Source organism: Macaca fascicularis, chromosome 3 (genome assembly GCF_037993035.2).
Source record: "Macaca fascicularis isolate 582-1 chromosome 3, T2T-MFA8v1.1".
Taxonomy (NCBI): domain Eukaryota; kingdom Metazoa; phylum Chordata; class Mammalia; order Primates; family Cercopithecidae; genus Macaca; species Macaca fascicularis.
Window position 1 is genome coordinate 79,866,024 of NC_088377.1, and position 18,170 is coordinate 79,884,193.

The window sequence follows — 18,170 nt, forward strand, 5'->3', positions numbered from 1 at the left end:
AAGGAAGGAGCTGAGGAAGCCGGCCTCAAAAGCCTCAAAATGAGGCACTTCTGCCCAGTTAATAATTTTATTTTTTTACTTAAAGAAAATTAATAGACTTTCAGGGCAGTTTCGGGTGTACAGGAAAGTTGGGCAGAAAGTAGAGAGTCCTCATATTTCCCCTCTCCCTCCCCACAGTTCTCCTATTATTAATGAAAACGTTTTACTGAGCACTGACTCTGCAGCAGGCTATCACCCCGTCATCTCACTCATCTTCCCAGCAGCACTGGAGGGAGATATTTCCATGCATTCTTGCTTTCACAGAGGCTGAGAAGGAGCCCCAGAAAGGGGTGGAGGTTGAAGGTAACAGAGTAACTGAAAGCGATGGCCCTTGACCTCAGGTCTGCCTGACACTTGGTGGTGTAGCAGGAGGCCACTCTTGAGCAGATTTGGATTATTCATGTGCCTCTTGGCCACTGACAAAAATGCTCATGTAAAGCTTCTTAGTAGCCTGTTGTTTAACCAGAGTCTTAAGGGTTAAAAAAAAACTTAGAGGATCTTTTTTGAGGCAAGTTTATCAGGTAGCCATTTTCCTGTTATTAAAAAAGCTCTCATGGCTAGAAACTTCTTTATGGTCTTGCTTGGAAGCATTTCTCCTACTGGACATTTTTATGGTCTTTGAACCCACAGAGAAAATGTCCATCAAGAAAACAGTCAGGCCGGGCGCAGTGGCTCATGCCTGTAATCCCAGCACGTTGGGAGGCTGAGGTGGGTGGATCACAAGGTCAGAAATTCAAGACCACCCTGACCAATACTGTAAAACCCCATCTCTACTAAAAATACAAAAATTAGCTGGGTGTGGTGGCATGGCATGCACCTGTAGTCCCACCTACTCGGGAGGCTGAGGCAGGAGAATTGCTTGAACCTGGGAGGTGGAGGTTGCAGTGAGCCAAGATCGAGCCATTGCACTCCAGCCTAGGTGACAGAGCAAGACTCCATCTAAAAAAAAAAAAAAGAAAAAAGAAAGGAAAGGAAAAGAAGAAAAGAAAGCAGTCAATCCAGAGGGAAATCAGCCAAATTAGTTTTGTGCCTGGATTTGTAAGTATATGCTTGAGGGGGATAGTGAGCCAGGGCCTCAGTCCCAAAAGCATACGTGTTTTCTGAGACATATACTATGGCTCTTTTTTCTGGAATAGTGTAAAAAATGTCAACCCTATTATTTTCATCAGGATGGAAAAGGAAAGTCAAGAGAGGCTGAACAAAGTCTCCAGTGTCCTGGTGTTTGCAGCAAAATCGTGTCTTGTGTGCATGAACAGACAGGACCATGGACAGATCCACAGTTCATGGTTGCCATCCCCACTCCGGGCTTGTGAGGAATCCACTACCTTACATGCACAGTGGTGTGGCTGGGCTTGCCCGTGATGCTAGGGATCTGGGCTAGGTTCTCTTCAGTGGCTGTGGCAGATAAGTCCTAGGAGGGAAATCGCAGTGCTCAGACTGCAGGACACTTAGTCAAGTGCTGAGCATGGAGAGCTAGACGCTGGGCAGGGACTGAGACAGGAGATGGCACAGGTGGAAGTGGTCAGGACTCAATGGTGGGAGGGGCTATAGCTCCTGAGCCATTAGTGTCTGCTGTGACTCTTCCTTGTGGCAGATATGTGAGGGGCTGGTGACTTGAATTGTCTCAAAGGTAGAGAGTAGAGTCCAATAGGGTATATTAGAGAAATAAAATGTCTAGAGGACCAAAGATCATTCATTCATTCATGATTCAGCAAATACCTACAGAGCTCTCTGTTGTCCAGGGCCTGTGACTGGTCCCAAGAAGGCAAAAATAAATAAGTTGAGGACCCTGCTTGGAGAAGCCCACCATTTGCAAAGGGTATCACTGAAATGATGTATTACAACAAAATAACCCCACAGGTCAATCAGGAGGTCTGAGGGCGTTCAGGGGAGTCCATCTCTTCTTGAAGCATGTGGAGCTGGAGATGAGCTCTGACTGTTGCTGATGCAAAAAGACATTGAGCCAAAAGTCCAGGGAGGCAGCCGGCTCACCGTGCACAGGCAATGCACCGCAGGGGCTGCATGGAGAACAGCACAGCATGGAAAATAGTGTGGGGTAGAGAATAGTGTGGAGAATAGTGTCATGTGCAGCTGCTGGAACACTGGGCAGATTATGTCAACAGAAGCTATTTCAAGGACCTGGAGAGGCATAAGCCACAGCCTTTATCATAGGCTAAGTCTTCCAGCTAATATTTACACAGCTTGGGGGCATAAAATATCAAACAGCTACAAATGAGCACAAGATTCTCTGTGGCTTCATGCTAAGAGCCTTCTAAAAAGGTCTTTGTGGGAAATAATCTGTGAATAAATAACAGAGAATAATTTAAAATATAAGAACCAGGTCTTATTTTACACTTTGACTAGGAATATTTCTTTTGGTGTATGTGGTGTGTGTCTGCTTTTTGTGTCGTTTATTCCAGAGCCACATGCTTTGGCCTGGTGCTGTGACTTAAAGCTGATACCCTCAGCAGGTGAGCGTCTTTCTGAACCTTGCTCAGCTACCCCTTCTGAGTCTTCAGCTTGTTGCCTCACATGTCCGGCCCCCCAGGAGGGCAAATAGATATAGCTAGAATATTTGCTTCAAAAGGCATTGCTAATAATCACACACCAGGTACAAGTCCTGAAGAAAAGATTATGAGATTTCACTACATAAAAATTAAAATTCTCATAGGTCAGAATAGAATTGTAAGCAAATTGTGTCCAACAAAAATGAGGAAAATGCCTGCAAAACATTTCAAGACATAAGAGTAGAATGTATTAGTATATTAGAACTCTCACAATTAAATAAGAAATATCAAACACCCTAGTGGAAAAGAATGCAGTGATCAAGAAATTCATTAAAAAAGAAATCCAAATGGCAAAGAAACATACACAAAAAAAATACGCAGTTTCATTAATCAAAGTACAATGGGGCCGGGTGCGGTGACTCATGCCTGTAATCCTAGCATTTTGGGAGGCTGAGGCGGGTGGATCACTTGAGGTCAGGAGGTAGAGACCAGCCTGGCTAACATGGTGAAACCCTGTCTCTACTAAAAGTATAAAAACTAGCTGGGCATGGTGACATGTGCCTGTAATCCCAGCTACTCAGGAGTTCAAGGCAGGAGAATTGCTTGAACCTGGGAGGCAGAGGTTGCAGTGAGCCCAGATCATGCCACTGCACTCCAGCCTAGGCGATAGAGCGAGACCCTGTCTCAAAAAAAAAAAAAAAGGTACAACAGAATCATTAAATGCTTACAAGGCTGGTTAAACTTAAAATGAATATTCAAGCCCAGTGATTGTATGGTAAAATGAGCATTCTTATACACTCCCTACCGGGAGAGTATTTGGTTAAAAAAAATGTTTTAGGGGAAAATTTGGCAATATATTTTCAAGACACTAAAAATATTTATCTCTAGAAGAATTTGTTCTAAATAAATTATAAAATAAGTGTTCTCCTTTTTATAAATTTTTAACGCAAAAGAAAGTGTGCAGTAATGTAAACAAGAGGTTGCACTTTTTAGGATTATTTAGAAAAGCTAATAGCTGAAATTTATTGAGTGCTAATTTGTTACCATTTATTTATTTGGTTGTTACAAAAAAATTCTTCGAGGTATTACAGGCATACCTCTGTGAAAGGAAAATATCTTAGGCCCTTTGAGGCTGGGAACTACTCAGGGAAAATCTGTCTCCCATTCTGTTCAAGTCATCCCTTTTCTTTCAGAGATAGATGCATATTCTGATTGCCTTCTTTGGAAAGACTTATCAGAAACTCAAAAGAATGCAACTGTCTGCCTCTCAGCTATCTGTGACCTGGAAACCCTCAGCGGGAGGGCCTTGCTTTGCGCTGTCTCCGCCTTTCTGGACGGAACTAATGTATTTCTTACAAACTGATTGATGTCTCATGTCTCCCTAAAATGTATAAAACCAAGCTGTGTCCTGACCACATCGGGCACATGTCGTCAGGACTTCCTGAGGCTGTGTCAGGGGTGTGTCCTCAGCCTTGGCAAAATAAAATTAACTGAGACCTGTCTCCAGTTTTTGGTGTTCACACCTCAGAAATATTGCAAATTCAGTTCCAGGTGACCACCATAAAGTGACTCGCATGAATTTTTTGACTCTCCAGTACATATAAAAGTTCTGTTTACACTATACTGTAGTCTATTAAGTGTGCAATAACATAATATGTTAAAAGTCTATACCTTAATTTAAAAATAATTTATTGCTAAAAATGGTAATGATCATCTGATCCTTCAGCAAACGTAATCTTTTTGCTAGTGGAGGGTCTTGGCACCGTGTTGATGGCTGCTGACTGGTCAGGGTGGTGGTACCTGAAAGTTATGGTAGCTGTGGCAATTCCTTAAAACAAAGCAACAATGAAGTTTCCTGCATCGATCAACTCTTCCTTTCACGAAGGATGCCTCTGTAGCATGTGATGCTGTTTGATAGCATTTTACCCCCAGTAGAACTTCTTTCAAAATTGGAGTCAGTTCTCTTAAATCTTGCTGCTGCTTTAGCAACTCAGATTGTGTAATATTCTAAATCCTTTGCTGTTGTTTCAACAATACTCATAGCCTCTTCAACAAGAAGAGATTCTATCTCGAGAAACTACTGTCTTTGCTCATCCATAAGAAGCAACTAATCTGTCCAATTTTATCATGAGATTGCAGCAATTCAGTCACATCTTCAGGCTCCACTTAAAATTCTAGTTCTCTTTCTATTTCCACCATATCTTCAGTGACTTCTTCCACTGAAATTTTGAACCTTGAAGTCATCTGTGAGGATTGGAATCAACTTCTTCCAAACTCCTGTTAATGTTGGTATTGTGACCTCTTTCTATGAATCACAAATGTTCTTAATGGCATCTAGAATAGTAAATTCTTTCCAAAAGGTTTTCAATTTACTTTGCTGAAGTTCATCAGAGGAATCACTATCTATGGCAGATGTAGCCTTATGAAACACATTTCTTAATAAGACTTGAAAGTCAAAATTACTCTTTGATCAATGGACTGTAGAATGGATGTTGTGTTAGCAGGAATGAAAACATTAATCTCCTTGTACATCTCACTCTTGAGTGACCAGGTGCATTGTCAATGAGCAGTAATATTTTTGAAAGGAATCTTTCCTTCTGAGAAGTAGGTCTCAACAATGGTCTTCAAATATTCAGTAAACCATACTGCAAACAGATGTGCTGTCATCCAGGCTTTGTTGTTCCATTTATAAAGCACAGGAAGAGTAGATATGGCATAATTTTTAAGGGCCCTAGGATTTTCAGAATGGTAAATAATCATTGGCTGCAACTTAAAGTCACCAGCTGTATTACCCCCTTTGAAAGTCAGCCTGTGCTTTGAAGCTTTGAAGCCAGGCATTGACTTCTCCTCTCTGGCTATGAAAGCCCTAGAGGGCGTCTTCTTCTGATAGAAGTCTATGTACGTCTATGTTGTCTACATTGTTGTTTGGTTTTTTTTTTGAGATGGAGTCTCACTCTGTCACCCGGGCTGGAGTGCAGTGGCGTGATCTCTGCTTACTGCAAGCTCCGCCTCCCGAGTTCACAACATTCTCCTGCCTCAGCCTCCTGAGTAGCTGGAACTACAGGCGCCTGCCACCATGCCTGGCTAATTTTTTGTATTTTTAGTGGAGACTGGGTTTCACCGTGTTAGCCAGGATGGTCTCGATCTCCTGACCTGGTGATCTGCCTGCCTTGGCCTCCCAAAGTTCTGGGATTACAGGTATGAGCCACCGTGCCCGGCCTATGTTGTACACATTGAAAACCTATGGTTTACTGTAGCTACCTTCATGGATTATCTTTGCTGGATCTTCTGGATAACTTGCTGCAGCTTCTCCACTGACTCTTGCTGTTTTACCTTGCACAGAAGTAATAGAGACAGCTTCTTTCCGTAAACCTCATGAACCAAACTCTGCTAACTTCAGGCATTTTGTCTGCAACTTTTTTTTTTTTACCTCTCTCAGTCTTCATAGAATTGAAGACAGTTAAGACCTTACTCTGGAATGGGCTTTGGCTTAAGAAAGTGTTGTGGCTGGTTTGATCTTCAATTCAGACCACTAAAACATTCTCCACACCAGAAATAAGGCTATTTTTCTAGGCTTTTGTGTGCTCACTGGAGTTGTACTTCTAATTTCCTTCAATAACTTTTCCTTTGCTTTAATAGCCTGGATAACTGTTTGGCTTCACTTTTGACCTCACTCAACTTTTGACGTGCCTTCCTCACTCAGCTGAATCATTTCTAGCTTTTGATTTAAAGTGACAGACATACTACCTACTCTTCCTGTCACTTGAACACTTAGAGGCCATTGCAGGGTTATTAATTGATCTAATTTCAATATTGTCACATCTCAAAGAACAGGGAGGCCCAATAAAAGGAAGAAAGACAGGCGAATAATGGGTCAGTGGTTCAGTCAGACACAAATTTATTAAGTTGACCATCATGTGGGTGTCGTCCATGCTGTCCCAAAATGATTACAATAGTAACATCAAAGATTGCTGACCATAGATCACTATAGCAGATTAATAATAATGAAATGGTTTGAAATACTACAAAATTTTCTGAAATGTAACACGGACTCACTGAGTGAGCACAGGCTGTTGGAAACATTGTGCCTATAGACTTGCTGGATTCAGGGTCGTCACAAACCTTCCATTTGTAAAAAATGCAATAAAACGGGGTGTACCTATACTATTATTGTCATGATTTTTGTTCCCAGTTAAAGAAAATGAGGTTTAGCATGGCAGCAATTTACGCTGGGTTGTACAGCTAATACATGCTATTACAATAGCTAATACATGCAATAACGATAGCTAATACATAGAATCAGGGTGTGACTCGCAGTCCTTTCTTTGACTCTCGGTCTTGGAGTGGTGGCCACTGGGATACACCAATGCTTCCAACTATGTGGGTGAAAATTGGAAATAATATAAATGTTCAACAATAGAGGTACATGTTGTGAATATGGCACACTCACATTGTGAAATACTTGTGAGAAATCACACAATAGAAAAGTATCAGCCGGGTGTGGTGGCTCATGCCTGGAATCCCAGCACTTTGGGAGGCCGAGGCAGGCAGAGCACTTGAGATCAGGAGTTCAAGACCAGCCTGGCCAACATGGTGAAACCCTGTCTCTACTAAAAATACAAAAAAATTTAGCCGGGCGTGCGCCACCATGCCCTGTTGTCCCAGCTACTCAGGAGGCTGAGGCAGGAGAATCACTTGAACCTGGGAGGCAGAGGTTGCCATAAGCCAAGATTGTACCACTGCACTCTAGCCTGGGTGACACAGCAAGACTCCATCTCAAAAAAAAAAAAGAAAAGAAAAGAAAAAGAAAAAGAAAAGTATTTGTCAACATGAGAAATGTACTTAGAAATTAGTGAAGAAAAACAGGCTAGCAAAAAGATCTGCAGTGTGATACCATTTGAGTTAAAAATTTGAGTCATATTAATTTGAAATACTTCCACTTGAAGTGAAAACCAAGTTTCACTGTATGTGCAAAATTTAAAATAAACAGTCCACCAAACTAAAAACTAATTTCAAAGCCTGCAGGCCCCAAGGAATTGTAAGCTGGATGCTTTAGCATGTAGCCATGATATTTTGCTGGTGAACAGGACACTCCTTTGTCATTGGCTTAAGAAGCACAAAGGTGCAACAGAACTTCAGACAGTCATTGTGGTTTTTCTCATGCTTGTTAGTTCGGCATTCGCTGTTGCTATAATTTAGAGCCTAATCTTATGTCTCAATCACTGCCACTCGAGCACTCACTAGTTGAGAAATGCATCCTTAAACAATAGCTTTAATATGGGGGCTGGATCTAATAAGCCTTGAAATAACATAAAAATTGCTGTAATTGTTTATTTAACAGAGAACATGGAAGTAAAAATGTGAGAGAGAATGTCAATGGAAGGAAAAGCACATTCAAGCAGGTTTACCTTTGTCAAAGGACCTTGACCAAACTTCAGCCAAGCTCCTCTGGCCCAAGAGGGAAGAGCTTAGCCAAGTCTTTCCTTTGGCCTGCTGAGCACACCCGTGATGTCCAATCAAACTCATGTGCTTCCACTTTTGGTATCTAATCCAGAGTTCCTTTTTCCTCTCCATCCTTGATACTTACCCAAGTTCCTCTTAGTAATTTTCTACCCGTGGACCCTCTCACCTGCCCATTGGCTGTAAGTCCCTATGTGGCCCTGTTGTTTTTGGAATTAAGTTCAGTCCCTCCCCTTTTGCAATATTCTATCCCTATTGCAGTAGTGTTGAGTAAAATCTGTCTTGTCACTTTTAACAAGTGACTGGTGAACAATTTTTCTTTACCACCTGTAGCCTCACAAAAATTGTCAAAAATCCCAGCATGGACAATGGGGAAAATAGAGAAGTACTCAGAAGCTGTTATTAAAGTCATCACCTTTGCTAATAACAGTGAATTTAGAGTATTCCTAAGCACTTAACTCCCATGGGAAAATTTGTCTTAAATTTGTCCTGGAGCCAGCTTGTAAATTTGAATCCTATTTCTGCAATTACTGGTGATGTGATCTTGCGCACGTCACATTGCCTCTCTGAGCTTCCATTTCCTCATCTACAAAACTTTGGAGTATGAAAAAGATTTGAAAATGCATCCCTTGGCTAACATGCAATTGTCTCTCACAAATAGAAAATATTTTAGAGGCTGGGAGCGGTGGCTTATACCTATAATCCCAGCACTTTGAGAGGGTGGGCAAATCACCTGAGGTCAGGAGTTCGAGACCAGCTTGGCCAACGTGGTGAAACCCCGTCTCTACTAAAAATACAAAAATCAGCTAGGTGTGGTGGTGGGCGCTCATAATCCCAGCTACTTGGGAGGCTGAGGCAGGAGAATCACTTACACCCAGGAGGTGGAAGTTGCGGTGAGCCAAGATCACCACGCCATTGCACTTCAGCCTGGGCAACAAGAGCAAAACTCCATCTCAAAATAAATAAATAAATAAATAAATAAATAAATAAATAAATAATAAAATAAAATAAAATAAAACAAAACAAAATAAAATAAAAACAAAATTCTAAAAGGACACGTGCCAGAATTTTGGGTGGTGGGATTCTAGGCTTATCTTTTTCTTCGTGTTGTTCACTGTCCGGTTTTGAAATACAATTCATTCTTATTTACAGATTCCACATATGCAAATTCTCCTACTTGCTAAAATTCATTTGTAACCCGTAATTTCAATAAATATCAATACTCATGGTGCTTTTGAGACCATTCAGGGACGTACATATGTGTAGCGTGGTGGAGAATGTGCTTGTCCGATGCACATGTTCCCAGCTGAGGTTCAACAAGGGGACGCACTGCCTTCTTGCTTCAGCTCTCATAATGTAATCATGTGTCCTTCTCTCCGTCTATTTAGTGCCACATCCTTCACATCTTTATGTTTTTCTTCTTGGTGGTGATTTTGCTGTTTAAAATTACTCCCAAATGTGGTGCAGAAGTGCTGTCTAGCCATCCTATGCACAAGACGTGCCTTATGGAGAAAATACATGTGTTAGAGAAGCTTCCCCAGACAGGAGTTACAGTGCTGTTGGCTGTGAGGCCAGTGTTAATGAATCAATATATATTAAATAAAGTGTCTTTTAAAAACATAAAAAGTTTATGTATTGATTTGTTGACAAAAAAATATTGAGATCGCTCTTCAGGAAACTGTATTTCCCCTAGAAGAAATGGTTCAGTATTCACTAATTCAGAGTGCATAGCCATGGCAACTGTTGTAGATAGAATACAGCTACCAGCAATAATGAGAATTGCCTGCATGTTACTTATGCAAGGGAGGGAGGAGAGCATTAGTTTTGAAAAGCAGATGGTGCATAAAGGTGCAGTTCCATCTGTGACAGAATCAAGAGGAGGGAAGAAGACTAACTTTGAGGGGGCATACTGCCCCAGTCTCTGAGCTAAGGCTTGTGTACGTTGTGTGACTGTGCCTTCTTGCCCTCCTGAGAGGTCAGCATCACAGTTTTCATTTCCCAGACGAGGAGAGGGGCTCTAAGGGGCAAGCTTGTCTCTTTCAAAGGCAGGTAAGGGGCAGAGGCAGGATTTGGACCAGTGTTTGTCATTAAAGTTGGAATCGATCATGAAAATAAATGTGTGCTTCTAGTCTATTGAAATAAAGAGACATTGTGTTGTTCCCAGTTGAACAGCTGGGGAAGAGGAGAAGCAGCTTTTGCCTCAGTCCCAAATCCAGCGCCATTTCTACCTCGTACAGACATGGAGGGAAAGCGCTCCTTACTTGGAATCCAAGTGGCCTCCAGGGTATGCCGTCACTGCCCAGATGGCCCTGCCCACGGCTTGCTTGGAATCCCCACCTTCCAGTTCAGAAGTTACAAAGTTTGCTCAATGAATCATTTTCTTCCTGCAGTTTTCACCTCTGACAGAGCCCAGGCACCATGAACACAAGTGAATTCCGAAGGAGAGGGAAGGAGATGGTGGATTACGTGGCCAACTACATGGAAGGCATTGAGGGACGCCAGGTCTACCCTGACGTGGAGCCTGGGTACCTGCGGCCGCTGATCCCTGACTCTGCCCCCCAGGAGCCAGACACATTTGAGGACATCATCAACGACATTGAGAAGATAATCATGCCAGGGGTAAGTGTGTACCCAGGGTCAGAAAACAGGAGGGCTAGCACTCACACAGCACCTACTGGGCTCTGAGCAATTCACATGCGTTGTTTCAAGGAATCCCTATGGCAGTCAGATTGGAGAGAAACTTTTGTCATTTCTATTTTACTACTGAGGAAACTGAGGCTCAGAGAGGTTAGGTGGTCCACCTCAGGTCACACAGCTAGTACATGATGAAGCCAGGATTACAACCCAAATCTGCGGTTTCCAAGGGCAGTGAGGCTCTTTCCCCCAGGTTCCCTGAGACTCAGTCCCTGCCCAGAGACACCCGGTACACAGAGCATGTCCTCATATACATTAGGAAGTGACACCCTGGTAGCTGCTTTCAGATAAGTCAATTGCCCTAAATAAAGCACACTTCCACCATCCTTGGGTTTAGCAATAGGTAACTAGCATATGTGGAAGAAACGTTTTATTTAGTTTATTTGAGAGTGGGCAGCATGGTACTGCCCACCAAGCCAGTCCTCTTTCTCTGAAGCCAGTAGGCCTGGAGTACACAGAGAGCAGAAATCAACGGGACTGGTCACTGTCTCTGATACTCATTCACAGGGCAGCAGTGCTGGAGCTCAGAGAAACTTCCCTTCAGCTTCATGCTTCCACAGTAGATTTTCTCTGCCAACGAGTTCACCTAAAAGCCTGTTGGTTAAAGTGGCTCTGGCCTAGTCAGGGTCTGGGTGGGAGTTGCAGCCTGGCCAGTTTCTAGATCAGGAATGTTTATGAGGGTGGCCAGACCTGCCCTTCCATGCAACAATGTGCAGAGTCCAGGCGGGGAAAATCTCCATGGGCTCCACTGGCTGATCGCTGCCACCATCCAGCATGTCTGTGGTTATAAAGCCCATGAGCAACGACATGTAATTTTCATGGAAGAGGGGTCTGGGCCCATCAAGACCCACTCCCTCAATTCAGACAGAATGCCAAGGCCCTGGGAAGGTACAAGGTCAGCCAAGGTTATAGGACACTGATCATGGGACGAGGCTAGGCCTCAGGCCCTGGACCTCATGGACCAGTTTCTCAGTAGCTAAGCGCCATTCTCACCCCACTGCTCACATTTCTTCTTCCAGGGGATTCTCACTTGGCATTTATGCTTTGAGCAAAGAACAGGATTCAGGTTCTTGCTAGAAATTGTGCAAATACACTAAGCTGTTCAGCATAAAACCCTTCGGGAGAGGTGTGGCTAAATGTCAGGCAGTGGGGAGTACAGGAGACTGGGGGAGGATTTGAAGTCTTTCTGCTTCCTTCTATGGGGGTATTCACTGTGCAGAGCTGAGTTGGGAAATGCATAGGCGTTGGGCAGGGCCCCTGGGTGGAAGCTGCAGCCCACCAGCTGCTGGCTGTGTGATCGCAGGAAATCAGGTGAGCTCTTGGGCCGTGAGCAGGGCAAGTGCAGGCCCAGCCATCTCAAAAGTTGCTGTGAATATCAGCTGACAGTGAAGCGAAAGGGCACACATCTGTCCCTAATCAAGAATCGCTTCTGTCCTTTTCCAGCCCAGGGGCCACAGGGAGGCGAGAGAGACAAAGGCACATGGGCCCTCCAGGTGCTGAGGGGTGAGTCGGGCAAAGGACTGCTCTTACTCTCCTGGGCCCTGGGCGCTTTGTCTTTGTCAGCTCCTTCCTCCCTAGAAATATGGAAAATTATGCTTTACAAATGCATTGGCATAAAGATGAATATATTAACATAGATTTTTTTCTTTAACCTGAAAGTTCACTTTTTTTTCCCTCCTGATTATAGAAGAAATTTAAGCATTTTTTTCAGCCCCTAACAGTGTTGTAGGCCTGGATCTGCTGTGCTGAAGGCATCACAACCTGTGCAGCTCCTTTCAGCCTCTCAGCCTCATCACCAACCTCCCGCTCCTGAGGCCCCAAGCCTAGACTGTGCTAGCTCCCTCTCTCCATCACTCCCCAAGCCCTGGCAGACCTGGGGTGGCCGTGGTTGTTAAATAAACCTTGCTGAACACTCCTAGTTCTTGGTGAGCTCTCTTAGTTGGCTGCCTTCACAATCAGGGGGTCGCTCATGCTACATCTTAGACAACATATATTTAACGATGAGTGCTATTGAGAAAGAAATGTTTGCATCTCTTCCCAGATTGTAAGAGATATCTTACAGATATCTTAGCTTGGACTGCTATAACAAAGGACGTAGACTGGGAGGCTTAAATAACATTGATTTCTCACAGTTCTAGAGACAGGAAGTCCGAGATCAAGATATTAGGTTCAGGTGAGGGCTCTCTTCCTGGTTTACAGACAGCCGTCTTCCCAGTGTGTACTCACATAACCAAAGGGTAGCCAGCTCTCTGCCTTTTCTTATGAGGGCAGTAATCCCATTGTGGGGGGGCACTAATCTTATTAAGGGAACCCCACCCTCACGCCCTAATCACCTCCCAAAGATGCCGTCTCTTAATGCCGTCACTTTGGGGGTTAGGATTTTGACACGAATGGTATGCAGATACTCACAATCAGAGCAGAGCAGCCAAGCCCGATAGAGCATATTTTCAGCAGCTGGGATTCTGAGCCAGGCCTCGAGGAAGCACCAGAGCACGTGCTTTCATTTTATCTGAGGGGATGACAAGGCCCAAAGAGGTGCAGTTAGTTGTCTGGAGTAACCCAGCAAATCAGGGTTCCTGCTGGACTTGCAGTCCAGGGGTGCTCCCAACACCATGCTGTTCCCGCAGGTAGGATGGACGTGGAGCACTAGCAGGGGACAACGGGGAACAGGGCAACGTCTCTCAGACACCAGTTCGTGGTCACAGCCTGAGAGGGGTCTGAATGGCAGTCTCTGTACCTTCTCCCTGCACAGGGGCTGAGGGTTGTCCTGAGGGCTTTAGGACTCTATTCTGTTCCTTCAGGGCAGGTACCGCCTTGGCAGGAACAAATTAAAGAAGCAAAGACTAGGCTACACCTGTTCCTTTTCTGTCCTCCCCTGATCGTCCTCCCAGACTCTGCGATGTTTGAGGCTCGCGCCTTGTTACCATTGCCAGACCTTCCCAGCCCAGAGAGGCTCCCTGCCTGGGTGTCCACCACAACCCTCGCCTCCTGGATCCCAGAACCCCCGTCCCCAAGCATACCACATGGAGCTGTCGCTGCCTCTTATGGATCTCCTCCCAGGCCCACATGAGCTTTTCCTCTGTGCCTCACCCAGGGTGTGGCAGATGTTCACCTTATGGGCTGGAGAACTGTGGGATGCCCCTAGCCAGGGCAAATGGCAAGGGACAGTGGCCAGGCTGAGGGACAGCAGAGGCGAGACATCTGCGGGATGATCAGTCGCTTGGCTGGAGGGAAGGCCTCGGCTCCTCTAGAAGAGCCGGGGCAGCTGGAAGACCAGATGCATGTTTGTGGCTTGACTGAAGAAACCTTGAAAATCAGGCTCTTGGTTTTTGTTTCTGGTTTTTGTGGAGACTTTATTTTTTAGAGTAGTTTTAGGAAAACTAAGCTTTTGGTACAAAGAGATCAGCCTTGGGGCAGCGCCTTCACTGTCGAGAGCACAGGAGCAAGAACTTGAAGCACTGTGTGGTATTTTGAGGCTTCTTTTGTTACAGAAAGTTATAAGGATTTTCCACTTTATTTTGGAGCTAGAACTTTTCCTTCTGAGCTAGGAAATACATTCCAGTATCAAAAAGGGAGCTGGTTTAAAGCGAGTGGGGACAGTAAGGTGATGTGTAAATGCTCCTAAATAATGGAGGAAGGTACTGGGATGGCTGACATTTGGGGAACCGCACTCACCTAACTCTGGGTCTGGCTGCATCTGGCAGCTGGGGGCCACTGAGGTACCTGGGTTCTCTGCTCTCTTGAGGCCTGGCTTTCCTTGCTTCTGAGCAGATGCTCCATCCTCCCATGCAGGTGACGCACTGGCACAGCCCCTACTTCTTCGCCTACTTCCCCACGGCCAGCTCATACCCGGCCATGCTCGCGGACATGCTGTGCGGGGCCATTGGCTGCATCGGCTTCTCCTGGGTGAGTGTACGGATGCACCTGGGGAAGGGGTCCTGGCTATGGTGGGATCCCGGGGTGGGGACACGGTACCTTTGCACATAGGACCTGAGCAGATGGCAGTGCCGTCTGTGGGCAGACGGGCCACTGTTGCAGGGAGGAGAAAGGATTCAGCCCAGAGAGGGTGCCTCTGAGGGAGTAGTGATTCAGAACAGAGAAAGTCTCAACAACTCAAAGCCCATTCTGCGCAGGCTGTGTTGGAAGCACTTGGTATGAGCTAACATCACGGTCTGGGGCCCAGAGTTTCTGCAGCTCCAGCCTGGGAATCTGCATTTCCCCAAGCAGCTCAGAGAATTTCTATATCCTTCAAAGCTTGAAAACCACTACTGCCCCGGTCTCATTCCATCTGTTCTCTGCCTGGGCTGCTGCCCAGGGAGAGGCTCCAACCAGCCCATCAGATGTGTCCAGAGACTTGGAGCAGGGGGACTCTGGAAAAGAGCCTAGCTCCTGCCTGCACATCACCAGTCCCGCCCTATCTGGAGGTCAAATGCCTAAAAAAGTCCCTGTTCAGAAGAACGGCAGGCAGGGCTGGCTCTACCCATGGCTGGCTGCTCCAGGCACAGATTACAGGAAAGATGCCTTCCTCCCAAATGCAGAGAGCTTGGAGGTAGAGCTGCCTGCTGATGGCCAGTGTCTGAGGGCTGCTGCACCCTGCGGAGTTCCTCAAAAGCCAGGGGCTGTGCTTGGCCTTCGGGGTACAGAGTGCTCATCTTGTCTGTGTCTTGGAGTCAGGTGGACTTCTGGGCATCGGTCTATGTGGCATGCTGTGATGCGTAAAGGAGCTGTCAATCAGGAATTTGCAGCACTGTGCCACAGGGCCCAGCTGTGCCACCTCTGCTTCACCAGCCTGGCGCTTGCTCTTCTTTGGGCTGGGGCACTGGAAGTTGCCAGGTGAACAGGCATCATGGGCCCCACAGGCAGGGCTGAAGAGCCCATCTGTGGGCTCTTCAGTGTCTGTGCCAGTGTCTGTGCTGCTCCTCTGCCAGTCACCAGGGCCTCCCTCTCTGCTCGGCAGGGCTGGCCTGGGCCAGCCAGTGTGGCCTGGGCTGAGCACACCCTCTCCTAAAGAGCATTTTCTATCACTGGATACTGTAGCAGATTTCATTTAGCTGTGCTGGTCCAAATCCATTCTGTCCCTGCAGAGGTACTTGTCATCCATCTCTATCTGCTCATTCTGGGACAGTCTGATCGCCCTCAGGCCTTGAAGGGGGTGCCTCGCTGTCTGTCAGGCTGCGTTGCCTGATACCTGGTCCCTAGCAGAGAGCATAGGCTCCTGGTAGAGCTGGGCTTGGCCAGGCTCAGGTAGAACCCAGCAGGATGGGGCTGACCAGAAGGGAGAATGCACTCTTCTAACTTAGATCTTACTGGTGATGTATCAGGATGCTGCTGTGCACATCTAGGCACGAGAGCACCTTGCACCCCTGATGTTGGAGACCTTTATGAAAGTGGAGGCTCAATCCGCCTTTGATGGGGTCCAAGACCAGCTTGTTCAGAGAGAGAGGAGAGTTCACAGAGAAAAGTCACTGGGAGTTTAAAAGACAAGATCAATGGCTTCTCGGGATGCCCAGAGGGTGACAGCTGCCTGGCGCCCACTTCCTCGTTCCCTTCACTTGTGACTATGGAGGAGAGTCCACCTGTGGACTTTCTGGACCCTTCTGTAAATGAACAAATGAATATACTAGCAAGCCAGCAGTGCCCATGCAGTGAGGCTCAGTGGAGTAAGGTTCACTATGGTGGCCCGTGTGTTCCTTCCCAATCACTCTCCTTGCATGAGTCTAGGTCAAACAGGCTTCAGGCCTTTGAATCACATCTGAGATTGGGTGGCATTAATCTGGGCTTTAGTGGAAGGCTAAATCCCCCCTTGTTACTGCTGCTCCCCAAATTCTGCAATGCTTGGCCCTTGGTTAATCCCTTCCCTTCCCCAACCACAGGCAGCAAGCCCAGCATGCACAGAGCTGGAAACTGTGATGATGGACTGGCTCGGGAAGATGCTGGAGCTGCCAAAGGCATTTTTGACTGAAAATGCCGGAGAAGGGGGAGGAGTGATCCAGGTAAGGTGAGAGCTGGGAGGGCCACTTTTGGGATGCATGGGCTCTGCACAGGACCATAGCTGCAGGTGGGGAAAGAGGCGCTCATGCTTCTTGTTAGGTCCTCAGATTTCCCCTGGAGAATAAACAAAACCGAGCTCTTAGGAAATCACTGGTCTTGGGATTGGCAGGATTTGGATTAGGATCCCAGTGCTGTCTTTCACTCGCTTCCCCAGGGCAGGGCGCTCAGTTCTCAGGCCTAAAGCTATGGTAGATAGCACAGCAGCTATTTAACAGCAGGTGCATGGAAATAACAACTACAGCGACTACCATTTGTGTGGGGCTCCCCATCGCTGGCCACAGTGCCTAAGCATTTTCCAGGCATTAACTCATTTAATTCTCATAACAACACTATGAATTTAAAAACCTCCCTTTACAAGTGAAGAAACATTTTAATAGCCCATTTTACAGGGGAGGAAACTGGGACCCAGAACATTAGGTAGCTTGCTCCATGGCTCCCAGCTGGTAAGTTATAGACCCTGTATCTGTGTGGCTCAGAGCCTGTGATCTTCCTTGGAGGACAGCACAGGTGGCAGCTGTGACCAGGCTTCGGAGGCTATAAATGCTACTTGTCTTTGAACCAATCATTTACTTAAAGATGCTGCTGCTTCTATGCAGCAGCTTAATTCATTCTCTTCCTGTAACATGTGTCTGTTGACAGTGACTGTGTGTCAGAGCTTACACCAGGAAACAAGATAGACAAAAGACAATCATGATGGAATTTCTATTCCACTGGGGTTGCAGGACAAATGGCACTGGGATTACTTGGACTTGATGCATTTAAAAAAAAAAGAAAAGAAAAAAAAAAAAAAACCTCCTAGCATGAACTATGTTGAACCCAGTACTCTCCCTTAATCATTTTTCTCATGTCAAGTAGATGATAGTCTCATTAGGAAAGCATTGTTAACTTTGGGAAAAAGGGGCTTCCTTTTCAGATATTGTCTTCCACAAGGCTTTGAGAATTGGTGAAGGCCCATTCAGTGGGTGAGAACAGTGAGGCACATAGTGGAGAACACCTTTGTGCAAAGCACAAGGCCAGTGTGGCCACGCGAAACTAGCAAGCAAGTCTCCCCACTTCCAGTCCTGAGAATGTGCAACAAGACTGATAATTTTATGTATTTGTTTCTATTGATGTTGTGACAAATTTTAGTGGCTCAAAACAGGACACACTGATTATCTTACAGTCCTGTATGTCAGAAGTCTGACTTGGGTCTTAATGGGCTAAAACCAAAGTTGACACCTTGTGGAGGCTTCAGGGGCGAATCTGTTTCCTTGCCTCTTCTGACTTCTAGAGGCTTCCAAAATTCCTTGGCTCACAGCCCCATTTCTGTTTTCAAAGCCAGCTGTGTCCCATCTTTCTGACCTTTCTTTTGTAAACCCCAAATATCTGAGATGGGTCTCAATCAACTTAGAGAGTTTATTTTGCCAAAGTGAAGGATGC

General features: G+C 45.7%; 1 protein-coding gene across 4 annotated transcripts in view; it reads left to right on the forward strand.

The window, feature by feature from the left end:
* DDC (dopa decarboxylase) overlaps nt 1-18,170 on the forward strand; it is a 106,920-nt gene that overhangs the window by 11,599 nt on the left and 77,151 nt on the right. For all 4 annotated transcript variants that reach the window (XM_045389133.3, XM_005549583.5, XM_065541961.2 and 1 more), the window contains exons 2-4: nt 10,397-10,625; nt 14,493-14,606; nt 16,574-16,693. In XM_045389133.3, coding sequence (XP_045245068.2) covers nt 10,425-10,625; nt 14,493-14,606; nt 16,574-16,693 — 435 coding nt within the window. In that variant the 5' untranslated portion in view covers nt 10,397-10,424. The remainder of the gene's footprint in view (nt 1-10,396; nt 10,626-14,492; nt 14,607-16,573; nt 16,694-18,170) is intronic.